This window comes from Haliotis rubra, unplaced genomic scaffold, assembly GCF_003918875.1.
Source record: "Haliotis rubra isolate DU_JTF1 unplaced genomic scaffold, ASM391887v1 Scf198, whole genome shotgun sequence".
In the NCBI taxonomy this organism is placed as follows: domain Eukaryota; kingdom Metazoa; phylum Mollusca; class Gastropoda; order Lepetellida; family Haliotidae; genus Haliotis; species Haliotis rubra.
Window position 1 is genome coordinate 35134 of NW_025765980.1, and position 16262 is coordinate 51395.

The 16262-nt window shown below is 39.6% G+C and overlaps 1 protein-coding gene across 1 annotated transcript in view; it reads right to left on the reverse strand.

Annotated features, from left to right (window-relative positions):
- LOC124275065 (calcium uniporter protein, mitochondrial-like) overlaps positions 1–16262 on the reverse strand; it is a 113240-nt gene that overhangs the window by 19850 nt on the left and 77128 nt on the right. The window contains exon 4 of the mRNA XM_046710538.1: positions 583–687. Within this exon, the coding sequence (XP_046566494.1) occupies positions 583–687 (105 nt within the window). The remainder of the gene's footprint in view (positions 1–582; positions 688–16262) is intronic.

Here is a 16262-nt window from a genome sequence, read left to right on the forward strand (position 1 = left end):
CAAGGTTCTCATCACAGTCCACATATTGGGTCGGTACGTGTGGGAAGTGAAGGTCACAAATACCATAGCCTAGTCCTTGAGTGAGTGAGTGAGTGAGTGAGTGAGTTGGTTTTACACTGCTTTTAGCAATATTCCAGCAATATCATGTCGGGGGACACCGGAAAAGGGCTTCACACAATGTACCCATGTGTGGAATTGAACCCAGGTCTTCGTCATGACGAGCGAATGCTTTAACCTTTAAGCTTACCCCACCGCCCTCTTAGTCCTTGAGACACAAAGTATCCGCTTCGTTTCCCTCTCTAATCCAGGAAAATGCTATCATCAACTGGTCCCTTATAACGCTGTATACTCTATCGAACATAAAATAATTAGTGTGGGACAACATTCTACTAGTTAACTTCTAAATGCCTGCGAAATGTCAAAACATGTCGTGAGATTCATCCATCTCTTCTTGGCCTTGTAGAAATCACACCTTAGTATCGCGCCTGGAAGTCACCACCCAGGTCTGTAAATAAAGTGCTATTGATTCTGGAATCACAAAGTGAGGCACACAATGTACTCATGCTCTCTCTCCGTCCTTACGTGTTTCTGGTGGGCTGACTGTAAACTGCTCCTCGTTGATGAGCAGCTTGAAGTCCGAGCGTAACAATATATCAATAGTGGTAGACCTCGCCACTCGACTGCCATCTGAAACAAACAAACATTGCCGTCAAAATCGTCTCGTTGTTATGATGTCATAAACATACTCATGATAGGTGTTTAAGTGATCATAAAAGTGTTGGATGATCATGATAGGTGTTAAGGTGATCATATGATGTTGGATGATATAGATAGATGTTACGGTGATCATAAAAGTGTTGGATGATCTAGATAGATGTTAAGGTGATCATATAGTGTTGGATGATCATGATAGGTGTTAAGGTGATCATATAGTGTTGGATGATCTAGATAGGTGTTAAGGTGATCATATAGTGTTGAATGATCATGATAGGTGTTAAGGTGATCATTAAAAGTGTTGAATGATCATGATAGGTGTTAAGGTGATCATATAGTGTTTGATGATCTAGATAGATGTTAAGGTGATCATATAGTGTTGGATGATCTAGATAGGTGTTAAGGTGATCATATAGTGTTGAATGATCATGATAGGTGTTAAGGTGATCATATAGTGTTTGATGATCTAGATAGGTGTTAAGGTGATCATATAGTGTTGAATGATCATGATAGGTGTTAAGGTGATCATATAGTGTTGAATGATCATGATAGGTGTTAAGGTGATCATATAGTGTTGGATGGGTGATCATATAGTGTTGAATGATCATGATAGGTGTTAAGGTGATCATATAGTGTTGGATGATCTAATAGGTGTTAAGGTGATCATGAAATGATCATGATAGGTGTTAAGGTGATCATATAGTGTTGAATGATCATGACAGGTGTTAAGGTGATCATATAATGTTGAATGATCATGACAGGTGTTAAGGTGATCATATAATGTTGAATGATCATGACAGGTGTTAAGGTGATCATATATTGTTGAATGATCATGATAGGTGATCATATAGTGTTGAATGATCATGATAGTTGATTATATAGTGTTGAATGATCATAAGTGTTAGGTGTTAAGGTGATCATATAGTGTTGAATGATCATGATAGTTAAGGTGATCATATAATGTTGAATGATCATGATAGGTGTTAAGGTGATTATATAGTGTTGAATGATCACGATAGGTGTTAAGGTGATTATAAAAGTGTTGAATAATCATGATAGGTGTTAAGGTGATCATATAGTGTTGAATGATCATGATAGGTGTTAAGGTGATCATATAGTGTTGGATGATCATGATAGGTGTTAAGGTGATAAAAAAAAGTGTTGGATGATCATGGTAGGTGTTAAGGTGATCATTGCAGGTGTTAAGGTGATCATGAAAAGTGTAGAGAGTGCGTATGGTTTTATGCTGCTTTTAACAATATTCCAGGAATATCGCAGCGGGAACACCAGAAATGGGCTTCATACATTGTACCCACATGGGGAATCAAACCTGGGACTTCAGCGTGACAAGCGGACACTTTAACCATTAGGCTACCTCACAGACTCAATGAAAAGTGTAAGGTGATCATGATGGATGTTAGGTGATTATGAAAAGTGTAGATGTTTTGCTACCTGCTACCATGGTTACAGACTTAAGGTACAGTTTCAAGTGTCTATTTGGATATTTGTGGCCAATTATGCTTTATTGAACACGATCCAAAATCATCTATGAGATTTTGATCTTTAGTAAAATACTTATCAAAGACATTTAAAACATGTTCCCTTTAACTTGATGGAAGAAGAAGAAATGAATAACATCAATCTATTTTTTCATGTAGGACATTTACTTTTAAACATGTAAAAATATCAAATAGGGGACTGGTCATTCTAAACTCGCCTAAAAATAACAGAGCTCTATATTTTAACATACATCACTGCTTTTAGAACATTTCGAAATACTGGAGCAGCCAACTGTCAAAAGAGAATAAACTTTGAAAAACGTCTTGTATTTACTAAAACTTGTGTGCATAATTTGTTCTTGCCACATTATGGCTTTGTTCTTGCCAATGCAGCACTAAATATCAATTCACTCACCTTAAGAAAATACACCTCAAAACTGACTTTAACTCTATGTGATTAATGGTTATCATCTGGGAATCGGATGAGTAACACAACTTGCATGATTCTGGCCAATGATGAGCTTGTTTGATAGAACACATACCGTCCTCATCACATTTATGCATTTCATTTCTCATTATCTTGGCAACAGCAGCATTCTGCTTAGAGGGAGCCAATAACATTATCTCAATACAGATGCTATATTCCTTCATGTCACGATTCTTAATTACATGACAGAAAAAACTAAATTGCATGTGCAGCAAGTAGACTTACAAACTTACTTAGACCTATCGAAACAAAAAAAGTGTTGCACATCACATCTTTGCTTTTCGCTTTGTTTTTCTGTGCACTCAGAAGCCAAAATAATCATCTGAATATTCACTTGTAAGAACCTGGGTCTAGATTTTCGATGCTCTCTTAGCACTAAGATAGTCGTAAGTTAATGTTAATGCATGGCACTTACGACCATCTTAGCGCTAAGAGAGCTTCGAAAATCTAGGCCCTGGTAGATTGAAACAAATGGGCTTCAGAAAATAAGCTGACTCAGCAAAGATTTTCATGATTCCATATCAGGCATCATCTATCAGCAATGAAGGATCTTTATGGCCATAAACATTTTTTTAAAGCTGTGAAATATTTGATGCATGCTCTAAGTGATTTTCCAACCTCATTACGTCAAATAAGATTTGATCAAACTGAGCTGACTTAGTTAGATAGGCCCCTCCTGAAATCATCAAGTCACCAATCAAGAAATATTTCCTGCCGAGAACATGAGTCTACAAAACTGCACATTTGTTGTCCATCTAATCATTTCAGCAATCAGTGATCATAAGTCCACAGATTACACAAATCTGCCCCACAAACTAAGCAGACTCTGCAAAGATTGACCCAATGCTATAGCAAAGACATCAACCATTCGTGTGGCAATATTTACCCTAGCGAGATGGAGACTGTGATAACTTCACAGAGCCAACCTCATTCAGCTTTCAGATTTATTGGTCACTTTGCTCAGTAAAGAGTCTCGAAGGTAAAATTGATCAGATGACCACCAACTGATTTGGGTTCTAGGTTTTCAAGAGATGTTGGCCACCGCTCCATGACAGCCAATCTGACAGGTGAGGAACATTTACTTATTGCTGAATGGCATTAACCCTCCTTGGTGAGCAATCTACTGGTGAGACTCTGCACTCGGACAATGTAATCAAGATAATGGCGGTCCTGAAGAATAATGTGTGTGTGTGGAAGAGTGAGTGAGTGAGTGTGTTAATGCCTCTCTGGATGTTATTTCAGTTATAACGCAGTATCTCAACTAAAAGTGGCAGGGACGACTGATGAGAAGGTTGTCGGAATGCAGGTCTCAGCTATTTCCCACTCTGCTGAAAACCAAGAGTAAATGAGCAATTTTCATGCCGCTTTTAGTTATATTCAAGCAATATCATGGTGAGAGACACTAAAAAATGGGCTTCACACATTGAACCCATGTGGGGAATCGAACCTAGGTCTTCGGCGTGATAAGCGAACGCTTTAACCACTCTGCTACCCCCACCGTCCCTGAAACCCAAGAACATGGGTATGGTGCTGAAGAATCGACTGACAAGGGATTCAAACCCACAATCACAGGTTTCCATGGAAGCGCCAACTGGTAAGCTTTAAGATAACTGGACCATCTCATGCTGGTTGGAGATGCCAACCTCCTTGATGAAAGTAAATGCAGGGCAAATCATGAATTTTCTGTGCGACAATAATTCCTAGTCAGGAATATAAATTTACATCTGTCGCTGCAGTTAAGAGGTAGTCTAATCAGATACCTGGGAAGGAAACCTACAATTTGCTTAACAATAGTCTTCCAGGAGGCTGAGACAGTGATAGACTCATCTGGTGTTAACTGACAACCCAGTGAAGAATATTGCAGACTTGTCTTCCATTCATAGAAGCCATCTAATCATCTTTACTGGACATCGTTACTGTATGGAAACACAGCTGATATTCCGGGGAACAGTGTAATCACCTCCGTTCCAAGATGGCAAGGTTAATGAAACTATGCAGAATATCAGGCTAATGACATGAAATAAGTACTTAGTCAATAAGTATTTGGAACATTTAGGTGTGTTTCAGCTACATTAGTGATGGTGCTTAGGACCCATGAAGACTGGCAAGGGCTTATCTGTATGTTGTAGTGCAACAGCGATGCTTATAACACTATCAACTCAAATGGCCCATTTTCTTAATATGCCTTACAAGCTACATCAAGTAAAGGATTAAGGACTACAGATGAGGCAAATGAGCCAAAACAAATTTCAATAATATTTTTTTCATTTCTTGAAAATACGTCCATAAACTAGTCAGAATGACACTGAATGCCTTTGAATACTGAAATTTCAAGTTTTTGTATGAAGCAAGTAGTTCACATGTACTTAGAAAAAATTTCCCTCACAGCAGAAGGGCGCAGTTCGGGAGGTACGGCAGAACTGATCCAACGTGGCGGGGGAAAAAACAAATCAATGAAATCCATTGAACACAAATGAAAAATCTAATTAAACCATGGAGTGCAGAAACCTGTAAAGCTGGATTTAGCAGCACACTAAAAGGATAAGTCTCAATACAAACTGAAACTTGGGTGAAGTAAAACCCAGTTAAATCACCTCTGAAAAAAATCATGAATGCAAATGAAATGACCTTCTCGACACACCTGCAGCTCGGCAGTACAACTCACAACAACTCAAATCTATTTTCAACTCAGGTTATTTCCACTGGTCGGCAAAGGGCTCAACAGGTGTGCTGTCTATTATTAGTACTGACTATTTCTACAGGTTTGCAAAAGGCTTAACATTTGTTCTTTCAGCAACAAAGAAACAGGCCAGAAAAAAATATTCTCCTGTATTTTTCCTGTAATTTCCTAAACTGAGTTGTCTTTGAAAGTAAGCTACTTTGTCGTCATTTTGGATACTTATTGCCAGTAGTGAGTTTAAAGTGGCTGAAAGTTGTGTAAAACAGCAATACTGTGGGGGTATGTGAGTGAGTGAGTGAGTGAGTGAGTATGGTTTTACGCCGTTTTTAGCAATATTCCAGCAATATCACGGCGGGGGACACCAGAAATGGGCTTCACACAATGTGCCCATGTGGGGATTCGAACCCGGGTCTTCGCCGTGACGAGCCAACGCTTTAAGCACTAGGCTACCCCACCGCCCCCTGTGGCGGTATGTAAACAATGGAGTCTAGACCACACAAACCATAAACAGAGATCATGACCAACATCCAAAGCCGTGAGGGTAAGCTGACCCCATCTCAGAGCCTAACCATTGTCAACACTAGTGTCAGCCATTGGTAACCATTTGGACCATGAATTCCACCTCGGTTATGTGAATTCACACAAAAATCATATCACTTATTAATTGTAAGCCTTAGTGATCGTGTAAGGATTGTATGGATGTAAACTGATTAAGTCAATGCCAGGCAATAACCAGTTTGATTAATAACCAGTCTGCAGAAACAGATTCATTTTGGTATAAAAAGTCAAGAAAATTGAATGGATTTCAGAATAGCAGAGATAATACTTGGAGTCATGTGACACCATACAACTGAATCCTGTGCAGGTCACACTCTATATAAATATATGCAACTGTGGTCTTAAACAACTATCCAAGCAAGGTGATATATGTGACGTCCTTGTCAGAAACCTTTGCGTTATGTTTAAATCATACAATGATTACATACAGATGCTGTTAAATACCTCATATTCTCCTGCTTCACTGTAATGCATATCTTTTGAGAGGATATTCCCATTATTGATGGAACACCAAACAGATATCATTTTCAAGTTATTGGTCCATGAAGGTCACCATTATTCACTATCCCTATTAAAAGTTCAGGAGCATATTACCAGCCCGATTAATTATTAAACATGAGCCTTCATAAAAACTCAATTCAGTCTCGCTTGAATTCATATCTTCAAAATGATATTTCATCTTGGAAAGATAAATCCAAGTCTTCCCGTAGTCATACCATGGTATCCTACTAGAATAGTCAGATCTGATCTATGTACAATACACATTGTATTAATGAACCAGAAACACAAAACAGGTAGTAACACACCACAGAAAACCAAAACACTTGGGGATACCTATTTCAGATGCTTCAATCTCTGCAACATGAGAACCAAATGAATCAGAAAAACATTTCACACCTCATTTGCAATAAACAGTTTCCCAAGATGACCATTTCTAGAAACGATTCGAAATCATTTCTACTTAATGTCCTCTAACTAGGTGCCAAATGATTTCTCAGTATTTCTCGGAAGGTTTGCAGAGTCAACTGCTCCGGTTGAACATGACAACTGATAACTTGCTCACATCAAAAAAGCTTTTTGCAATTGTTTAACATTTTGGTAATTGTGCTTGCTTAGCGGCACTGGCACTTTAAGCATTAGACACTGACTTGTATTCATTGACAAAGTGATACAAGACCAAAGAAGACAAGGTTTCTAACAAAGATGTTTCTCTTCTGCAGCTGCCTAATCAGATGGGGGCTTAAACTGAACAAATTTACGACCATTTAAAGACCCTATAAGGGACCATAGCAAGCTATCTCCTTAAGGATGAGAGGCCAAGGAAATTAGTTTTCCAAAGCAAATCATCAGTATCGGATGCTGTATCGATGTGTCATGAATAGAGATGGGGACATCGATCATAGAGAGGAACCCGACCATCGAGCAAAGGTGCCCAGACTGTACAACTTAGATAATTTGCATTACTCATTTGAGATAATTTCTGTCACATAGCTCAGGATATTGCTATTGAATTTGACACAAATTGACATCACGGCTCACTATAGTGCGACACACTTGTTGGGGTATCTGCATCAACAAATGGGGTCACATCGTTGAGATGAAGCTGACAGATATGGTGCTCAGGTGAGGTGAGGTGAAATTGGGTTTAACATCGTGCTTGAGAATATTTCGCTCATAAGACGACGTGCATGCGTGTGTATGTGTATGTGCGGATGCTTGTACTAGCCCAGACTGAAACTGGTTTTATAGTGCTAGCCCACTGAGATACCATGCCGCAGTGAAGCATGAATATCCCACTCAGACACATTATACTGACTCCGAGCCAACCAGTCCTTGTTGTACCCATTAATGCCGAGCGCCAGGCAGGGACCAACAAATACCATATTTTAACGTCTTTTGGTATGACGCGGTCGGGGATCGAACCCGCGACCTTCCGCTCTCAGGGCGGACGCTCTAACCACTACACCACGAGGGTGCTCAGGAATCAGTGTGAGGGATTTGCATTATATTTTGCCATCATCATGGCCTAAAATATTTTCAGTCTTGGAGAGGAAAAGCCAAGGAAAATCTTGAGCCATGGTTCAAATGGAAGGTGATTCGAGGAAAAGCAAGGTGTTGTATATGTGTATGTGAGTGTGTGTGCATGTGTGTTCTATAGTTCTAGCCCACAAGGAAAAAACGTTTTAACATGATCCTGACACTCAAGACACAGCATACTGACAGGAGCTGACAAGATCCTGAGTGAGTGATCCCCTTGCTGCTGAGAGGTTAACAACTATGTTCTTTTAACTGTTTGGTATGACAAAACCAAAGATCTAACCAGTATCCTTCCTCTCTCCAGGCAGACACTCTATCCATTAGACCACGGAGGCAGTCAACATCTCAAAAGTATCATCAGGAATAGACGCTGGTCACAACTCTGTAGTGAACATTGAGGACTTGCTGTGCCACTAGCATTGGTTTGATGTCACCGATTAGGGCTGCCCATCTTCAATATATGAGACAATTTGTATGTTGATTCATTCAGTAAGCACTGGTTACCCTGGGCCATGAGCTTTCAAAGGGATGTTTTATCAAAGGATCAAGGTGCTAAATAGATTATTTTCTGTGTTAGCTTGCATAAAGTATGAGCCAGTCCCAACAGTGTTAACACTGGGTCAGACCAACATAACTTCTTGTTTTACAGATTTTGTTGGAACATGTAAGGTAAGCAGTAGTCATAAATTAAGTTTTGTCAGTGCTGAGTTGAAGTTAAATAAACATTTGTCAGTGTTGAAGTGATGCAGATTTCATGAAAAATAATCATATAACAAGAATAATCGTTCCTCCAGACAAATTTTAGATTTTATGTTAACTTTGACATAATTGAATTCAGACTAGATTTTTTAAAATAGTTCAAAAGAAAACATACAGTAACAAAAATGACAGGCACTGCCATGCACTGTATTTCTTAATCTTCCATATATAAAAACCAAAAACAAGCTGTCTGCCAAAGTGATGATAATGTCCTTGTCGACCACTGCAAACAGAAGGGACCTTCTCACAGACATCTCTTGACAGATCTAAGACTAAGTCATCACCAAGCTTCCATCGGGATCAGTGTTAATGGAGGGAGCTGACAGAATGACCAGCACTAATGACCAGTGTCTTCAGATCGATGGCAACAAGGCAGGGTCCAGCTCTGTGATACAGGAAATACTGATTCTCACACACAACATGTCGGCTACCTTTCCTTGATGTTTCCACCCAATAAAGTCTACTAATTGTGAACAAAGCCAACTTAAAACAATGCTTATCCCATGTTGTCTTCAATTCAACATAAAGGTGGAGGGTCCCTGTGACTTTTGTCTGTCATGCTGGCAAAACATACATTTGTTCTGGACAGGAACGCTGTCCATGACCTTTGTCTGTCTCACAGTCCCTGAACCACATTATTTTCCCTTCCGCCTAGCCCTCCCTGCAATGCTAAAGACCTAAATGAAGCAAGTCTAGATTACCCCAGGTCCTGAATCTCCCAACTCACTAGGGCTCCTTTTCAATATAAATGAGTTTATTTGTTACTATGAATAGTATATATATATTCAGGGACTACCCTGGACCCCTGTGACCCTGGATGATTGGTTGGCTGGTTTGTTGATTTAGGCTGCACTCAGCAATATTCCAGCTATAGGTCAACAGTCTGTCAGTAATCATGTCTGGACCAGACAATCCAGTGATCAACAGCATGAGCATCGATCTATGCAACTAGGATACGATGATATGTGTCAGTCAAGTCAGTGAGCCTGACCACCTGATCCTGTTAGTCGCTTTTTACAAGCGTGGGTTGCTAAAGACCAATTCTAACCCCGATCTTCCAGGTGGGCCCTGGATGAAGGGTGTTCACCTTATAATCTTTAAGGAATGGCCACATATCAAAATTCGATCACAGTTTCATTTGGTTCTTGTTCAAGGCAGAACTCAGCAATACATAATGTCAGTTTCTCATTGGAATCTGTATCAGAACATCTAGTGATTGACATCATGAGCATCAATCTACGAAAGTGGGGTGCGATGACCCTCAAGTCTGACCGCCTTATCCTGTTTGATGTCTTTTGATGACAAGCATGAACTGCTAATGACCTGGATCAAATCTGAATGTTCAGGGATCTCAAACAAATGGCCTCACAGCCTTCCCCACAAAATATCTGCTCTATGTGGCCTATCGTTGCAATGATTCTATTGGCATGAAGTTGGCAGAAAACCAAAGACATACAAAGAAAAATCATAAATAAAATATTTTCAACTTGTTCATGCAAAAAATATATTTGAGAAAACAAAAGTCTTTGTCTTGTGAGCCAAGTGTTATCAAAGTGGTTAGTTCACCCACGTCCTACAAATGTCAGGGGGCATGAAAATACACCTCTCCATATCTTATTGATTATCAATTCTTGGTTCAAACAAAAACTGTGTGTTGTCAATAATTGATTGAAACAATTTCCATGCCAACTCTTTATTAACTTTCAAACAGGGCCACAGTATGTTCCACCTGACAGCATGATGTATTATAAAGCTGAGATCCAGTGGCTTGTCCTTTACAAAAAAAACATCTGGGTATTTTCTGAACACTATTTGGCAGGAAGAAAGACAGGAAAAAACCCCGTTTCTTTCCTACCTACAATTTTGTTTGCAGAAAATTAACCAGCCATGCTGTTCATATCACTAGCTGACAGCACACCTTTGGCATTTGACTTAATTAATACCAACTGTCCCCAAAGCCATGTAGCTGTACACACTCTACTTAAAAGAGAAGAAAATTGGTTGACGAAATAGCATTTGATGGGGTTTCCATCTCTAAGTCTGCACTCCTGGAGATGAGCTTCGTTCCTCTTTCATCTCAGTTGTCTGGATAAGGAAAAAACCTGACATGCAAAACACCATGGTACCATGATAAACTGCTTTTGGAAAGTTCTGATGTAGAGTGTTTTTAAAAACGTACCATTAAATATAAACCAATATCCCATCATTGTGCCAGAGATGATGTTTCTGTAAAGTTCACAAGTCAAAGGCATGAAGTTTGGTGCATTATCTGAATTTGAAATATTTACAGTAGAAAAAAATTAGTTATTAGAATTTATTAATTCAACGCAGCAAGTATCATGTTTGCATTCATCATGTATTTAAAGTTACCACAAAGTAAGATTTTCTGATAGTGAAAGACACGAAAGGTTGTTAAGTTCATGGTATCAGGTCTGTTTGCTGTTTAACACTCACAGGAGCAATATTCAAGCCATAACATGGCAGCCTGTAAGGATAACTTATAAGGTCACTTATACAGTGCTAACTCCACCCCACACGGGCATGCTCTAAGCCCTTACAACATAATGGACATTATTAACCCAAGATGCCTGTAAGGTGCGAGAAGGTTTACAGTCACATGACAATCTTATACCACCAGGTACCCATTCACTGCTGACTGAACAGACTGACTGACTGAGTTTGGTTTTACGCCGCTTTTAGCAATATTCCAGCTACATCATGGTGGGGGAACACCAGAAATGGGCTTCACACATTGTACCCATGTGGGGATTCAAACTCGGCGTGACGAGCCAACGATTTAACCACTAGGCTACCCCACCGCCCTGAGTGAACAGAGGCAATTTTTAACAAACTAATTTGCCTAAAGTCACATTACAAACTGTTGAATAAGGATGTGAAAAATGTCTCACATTTAGAAAATGTTCATGATCCATAATTTATATTTTTGTTCAGTAGCTTTAAGCTTATATCACTGAACACAAAGGTTTATAGATGACATCTTCTTGACTGACAGCAGAATAAGGACCTATGTCTATTATAAAGAAGCTGCTTTACATAAACTATTGTCTACTTGTATATCCATCATCTTCTAAGAAATACTTATCAAACAATTCTTCCTTACATACACTACAGCAGACCACTGTCATAACAAGCTTAGTATTCTGGTTTTGTTTGCTGAACTCCACAATTTTCCAGCTGTATGATGTCGCTCTGTAAATAATGGTATCGGAACCAGACAATCCCAGGACTGACATCACCAGCGTCAATCTTCACATTAGGATATGATGACATGGCGTCAACTAAGCCAACGATTCTGAATACCTGATTACCTCTTATGACAAGCATGGATTGCTGAAGATCAATTCTAGCTAGGATCTTCACGGGTCTTTCGCAATATGACTTCTGTAAGCTCCGGGAAGTAATAGCATTAAGACTGCTTTGTCTCTGCTGGTTTATAGTGAAGTGTCTTCACAACAACTTATTACGCAAGTCTAGATGACAAGCGTCGCAAGTACACCTGCACAATGCCAGGGCTCCTGATGGGGTGCTGACAGCTCCATGATTCTATTACAAGGGCTTGTTGAAGGGTGACAGCAGTCTGACTCAGATGGCATATTAAGCCTCTAAACCAAATGTCAACCTGTTAGTAGTCCAATATCCCTGCTACACAATGTGTTTATAAAGTGTAACAAGACATGAAACAGCCTACCCGTGACCTTTGGCAATCGATCATGCCAACCGATACATCATCACTTGGCAAAACTGTCATAATGACACTGAAATGTAGTGTGAAGAAAATAACTTTCCTCAACAAGCAAGATACGAGACGTCACCTCTCATACATTTAGTTCACTTCATTTTTCACTTCATTCCAGTTTGGACTTGTGGCTTCAATTTGGTAACATTCTCATCTTTGAGATGAATTTTTCAAATTTTAAACCAAGTCCACAAAGAGAAATAATTGCCGTAATCCACATCACCGTCAACCTAATATCAAAGTCATATTGAAGAACTTGTCATCTTTAAATGTACATTTCCGTCAAGTTGACATTTAAGTTTTTATCTCCATGACAACCCTCTTTCATCTAATGAAAATAATAGAGCCCTGCTGCACTGTTCATCCTAATCTGACATTGTCACTCACCATGGCTACTCCAGTGACTCTGATGTCTGCATCTCTGTTCTAGTTGTCTCTGCATCCAGAAACGTCAAGAAGAGTGCCATTCAATTATCTGACATATGAATTTGAACTAAAGCTGAAGATAAATACAAAACCATTTAGAACTGACAAACAGAGTATTATTATAGGATATTTAAATAGTGCACATATCCACGCACTAGTGCATGCTCAAGGCGCTCGTATTTTTTCCCTCCATCATTGGATGTCAATCTCAACGGCACATCGCATTATCAATCTCAACTCCCTGTGGAGTATACAACTCTTGCAGCCACTAGGTGCACCGAGTTATTGTGGCTTTCTCATCCTAACGAGGTACCCATTCACAGCTGGGTGGACTGGGACACATAGTCACAGTACTTTGTCCATGTTCACTGCACGTTGCTGTACCCGCAACTAGGTGTTTGCACGTATTCATGTGGCCACCATCTGGTCAAATACCAACGGATTCGTGGGTTCTTTTAAGTGCACAGGGTTGTGTACTGTACACTAGGGGTTGTGACAACACTGAAAGAGTCTGCACACAAAGTTGACTCCAAGGTTTTTACACCCGGTCACAGGTGGGCTCGATCCCGACACCTCAACCTCGCTGGATCACTAGCCTGGCGCCTTAGCGGCCACCGCGTATATATCTAACCATACACAAACCCTGATTTGCCAAATTTGCCAGGTATCTAAAATTCTAAAAAGTTTTCTGAAACTATTCCAATATCAACATGATACTTTATACTTAGCAACAAAATAATGTCCATAACATGTGCATCTAACATGGTATCACGCAGGAAGGCTATTAGGATTTCAATATACAAGATTCCAGTATTCCCCCTCCATAGGATCCAGTAATGTCTATCTCAGCTCCCGAGGAGACAGAGACAGGTCTCAACAAGGTTCTGAACTCTCTGATAATGGAAACTTAAAGGTTACTTGTGACTGCCCGACCATGAGATAACCAGCACCAACTGGACAATGAAATCAAAGTAAGGACTCCAGACATCAGGAGTAATGTCACCGTGACACATACAAGTATTTCCAGCTAAATGTGGGGAGATATGATTCACAGCATTTGTCATGGACACGTAACTCTGCAAGATGAGTTGCCTCCAGTCTTCAGAGGTCATCATAACAACCTGACACAGATCCGGCTCACATTAAAAGCTATTGCTGCATGCTGTACTCCATCACGATAAAGGCCACAGAGAAGCTCCCCCTTTCATAACCTTCTGTGAAGAACTCGAGGGCATACCAAAAAGAGAGTTAACAGTTAATAGCCCTGTCCATAGAGGCAGGTTTGATCCAAATCTTCAAATAGATGCTGACAGTTAGTGTCTGAAATGTTGCTGATAAAAATGACTTGATGTTTGATAAAAATGCAAGCACATAACATTGGCTCATAACTAGTTGGGCCTGATTGATGTTGTAGTGTTGCTGATTAAATATTACAGTAAGTGAGGCAGTGTGTTCTATTCCCACACTGCATTCCTGATATACCACAGCAGGTTATATCGTCAACAGGTAGCAGAGATGCATCCAGCTTTCGAAAAACTGGGCCAATTAGCGCACTGATTTCAGAAAGTGGGCCAACATCTAGCTGAACAATGGTCAACATGATTTATGATATTTAACATGTTTAGGACCTATTTGAACACTCCAGGGAAACGCAGTCACATGATAATCCTCATTAATCCGAGAAGTAAATCGGAAAATTTGACAATGATTTTATGTGATTGACACGGTAATTACTAATGTGTTGTTCAGATTTTTATTTGTGTGTAATTTATATCTGCTACTAGATCAACAGAGTCCACAAACTAACTTCATTTGCATGAAATTTGTTGCACTGAATTTGCTTTAGTAATGTCACAACTGCGTATATCCTGCCTAGAGGCACCCTGTAAGAGAGAAACTAACCTGAAAAGCTTCCTAGCCTGGATATTCTTTCAAAGAGTGGTCTCAGTATTGTCATAACTCCCATACTCTGACACTGACTAACAATAGTCAACGCACTCACACCTCACTTTAGGATGACAAAGTCTACCACACTGAGGACATTTTAACATCCAAAACATCAAGCACCCACATTTAATAAGAATACTGTACATATGTGGTTAATCCTACACCTCCATGACAGGAGTGACAGGTAACCAAATTAATCAAAACACCTAAGAAATGGCAATATGTACTTCAGTAGAAGTAAACGTGAAGCAATAGATGCTGTTTACAAATACTGTGCTAGCACTCACTTCAACAAACTCAACACTGTTTTTCTGTACTGGGATTCCTACAGCAGCCAAGCTAAACAGATGAACTCATCCGTTGCAAAGGTTGCTGTACCACAGGGCACTTCCTGAAGTCAATTATAGACTCTGACATGTGTATACAATCGTGGGAGGAATCCTTGACACACCCAACTCCATCTCTTCGTTACAACGATGTTGCGAAATTTGATGCCACAACCGCTGATGTAGATGTACCTCATTGAGTACATAATCATACTAAAATATATTCCTGTTCTGGGTTTTCAGACATGTTACAAACATTTGTTGTTTCCCTGCTAATCACACAAACCACTGCACATCTTTCTTTAGACTAAGGCTTAGTCTCTGAATATATATAATTTTGATAGTAACAAACAAGCCCATTTATATTGAAAAGGAGCCCTAGGGAGACCAGAGATTCAGAACCTGAGGAAATCTAGACTTGCTTTATTTAGGGCTTTAGCAGCGCGCAGAGAGGGCTTGGCAGTAGGGAAATTAATGTGGTTCAGGGACTGTGAGACAGACTAATCTTTCTTAAACACTAGCCACCATTCAAGTATGTACAATGTCTGTGTAGCACGTCACACCTAATTTTATCATGATCAAACAAAGCCATCATAAAACATATATGCTGAGATAAACACTGACTGACTGACTGAGTTTGGTTTTACGCTGCTTTTAGCAATATTCCAGCAACATCACGGCAGGGGACACCAGAAATGGGCTTCACACATTGTTCCCATGTGAGGATGCGAACCCAGGTCTTCGGCGTGACGAGCAAACGCTTTAACCATTAGGCTACCCCACCGCCCCTGAGATAAACAAATAAGGAACACAGGAAAATTCAAGCGTTCCTTTATTTTTATCCAGTTTTTATCACCACAACGCTATTCAAAGCTGGTGATGAAAACTAGAAAATATTAAAGGAACACTTGAATTTTTCTGTGTTCCTTTATTTGTTTCTCTATGTATGTTACCTATACAAATAAAAATATTCCGAACACAAGTTGTACATGACCTTCTACTTTACAAACTCTTAACACTTCATAGACAGATTAAGAGCCACATACCTTTTAAACTGACTGAGCGCAAAACG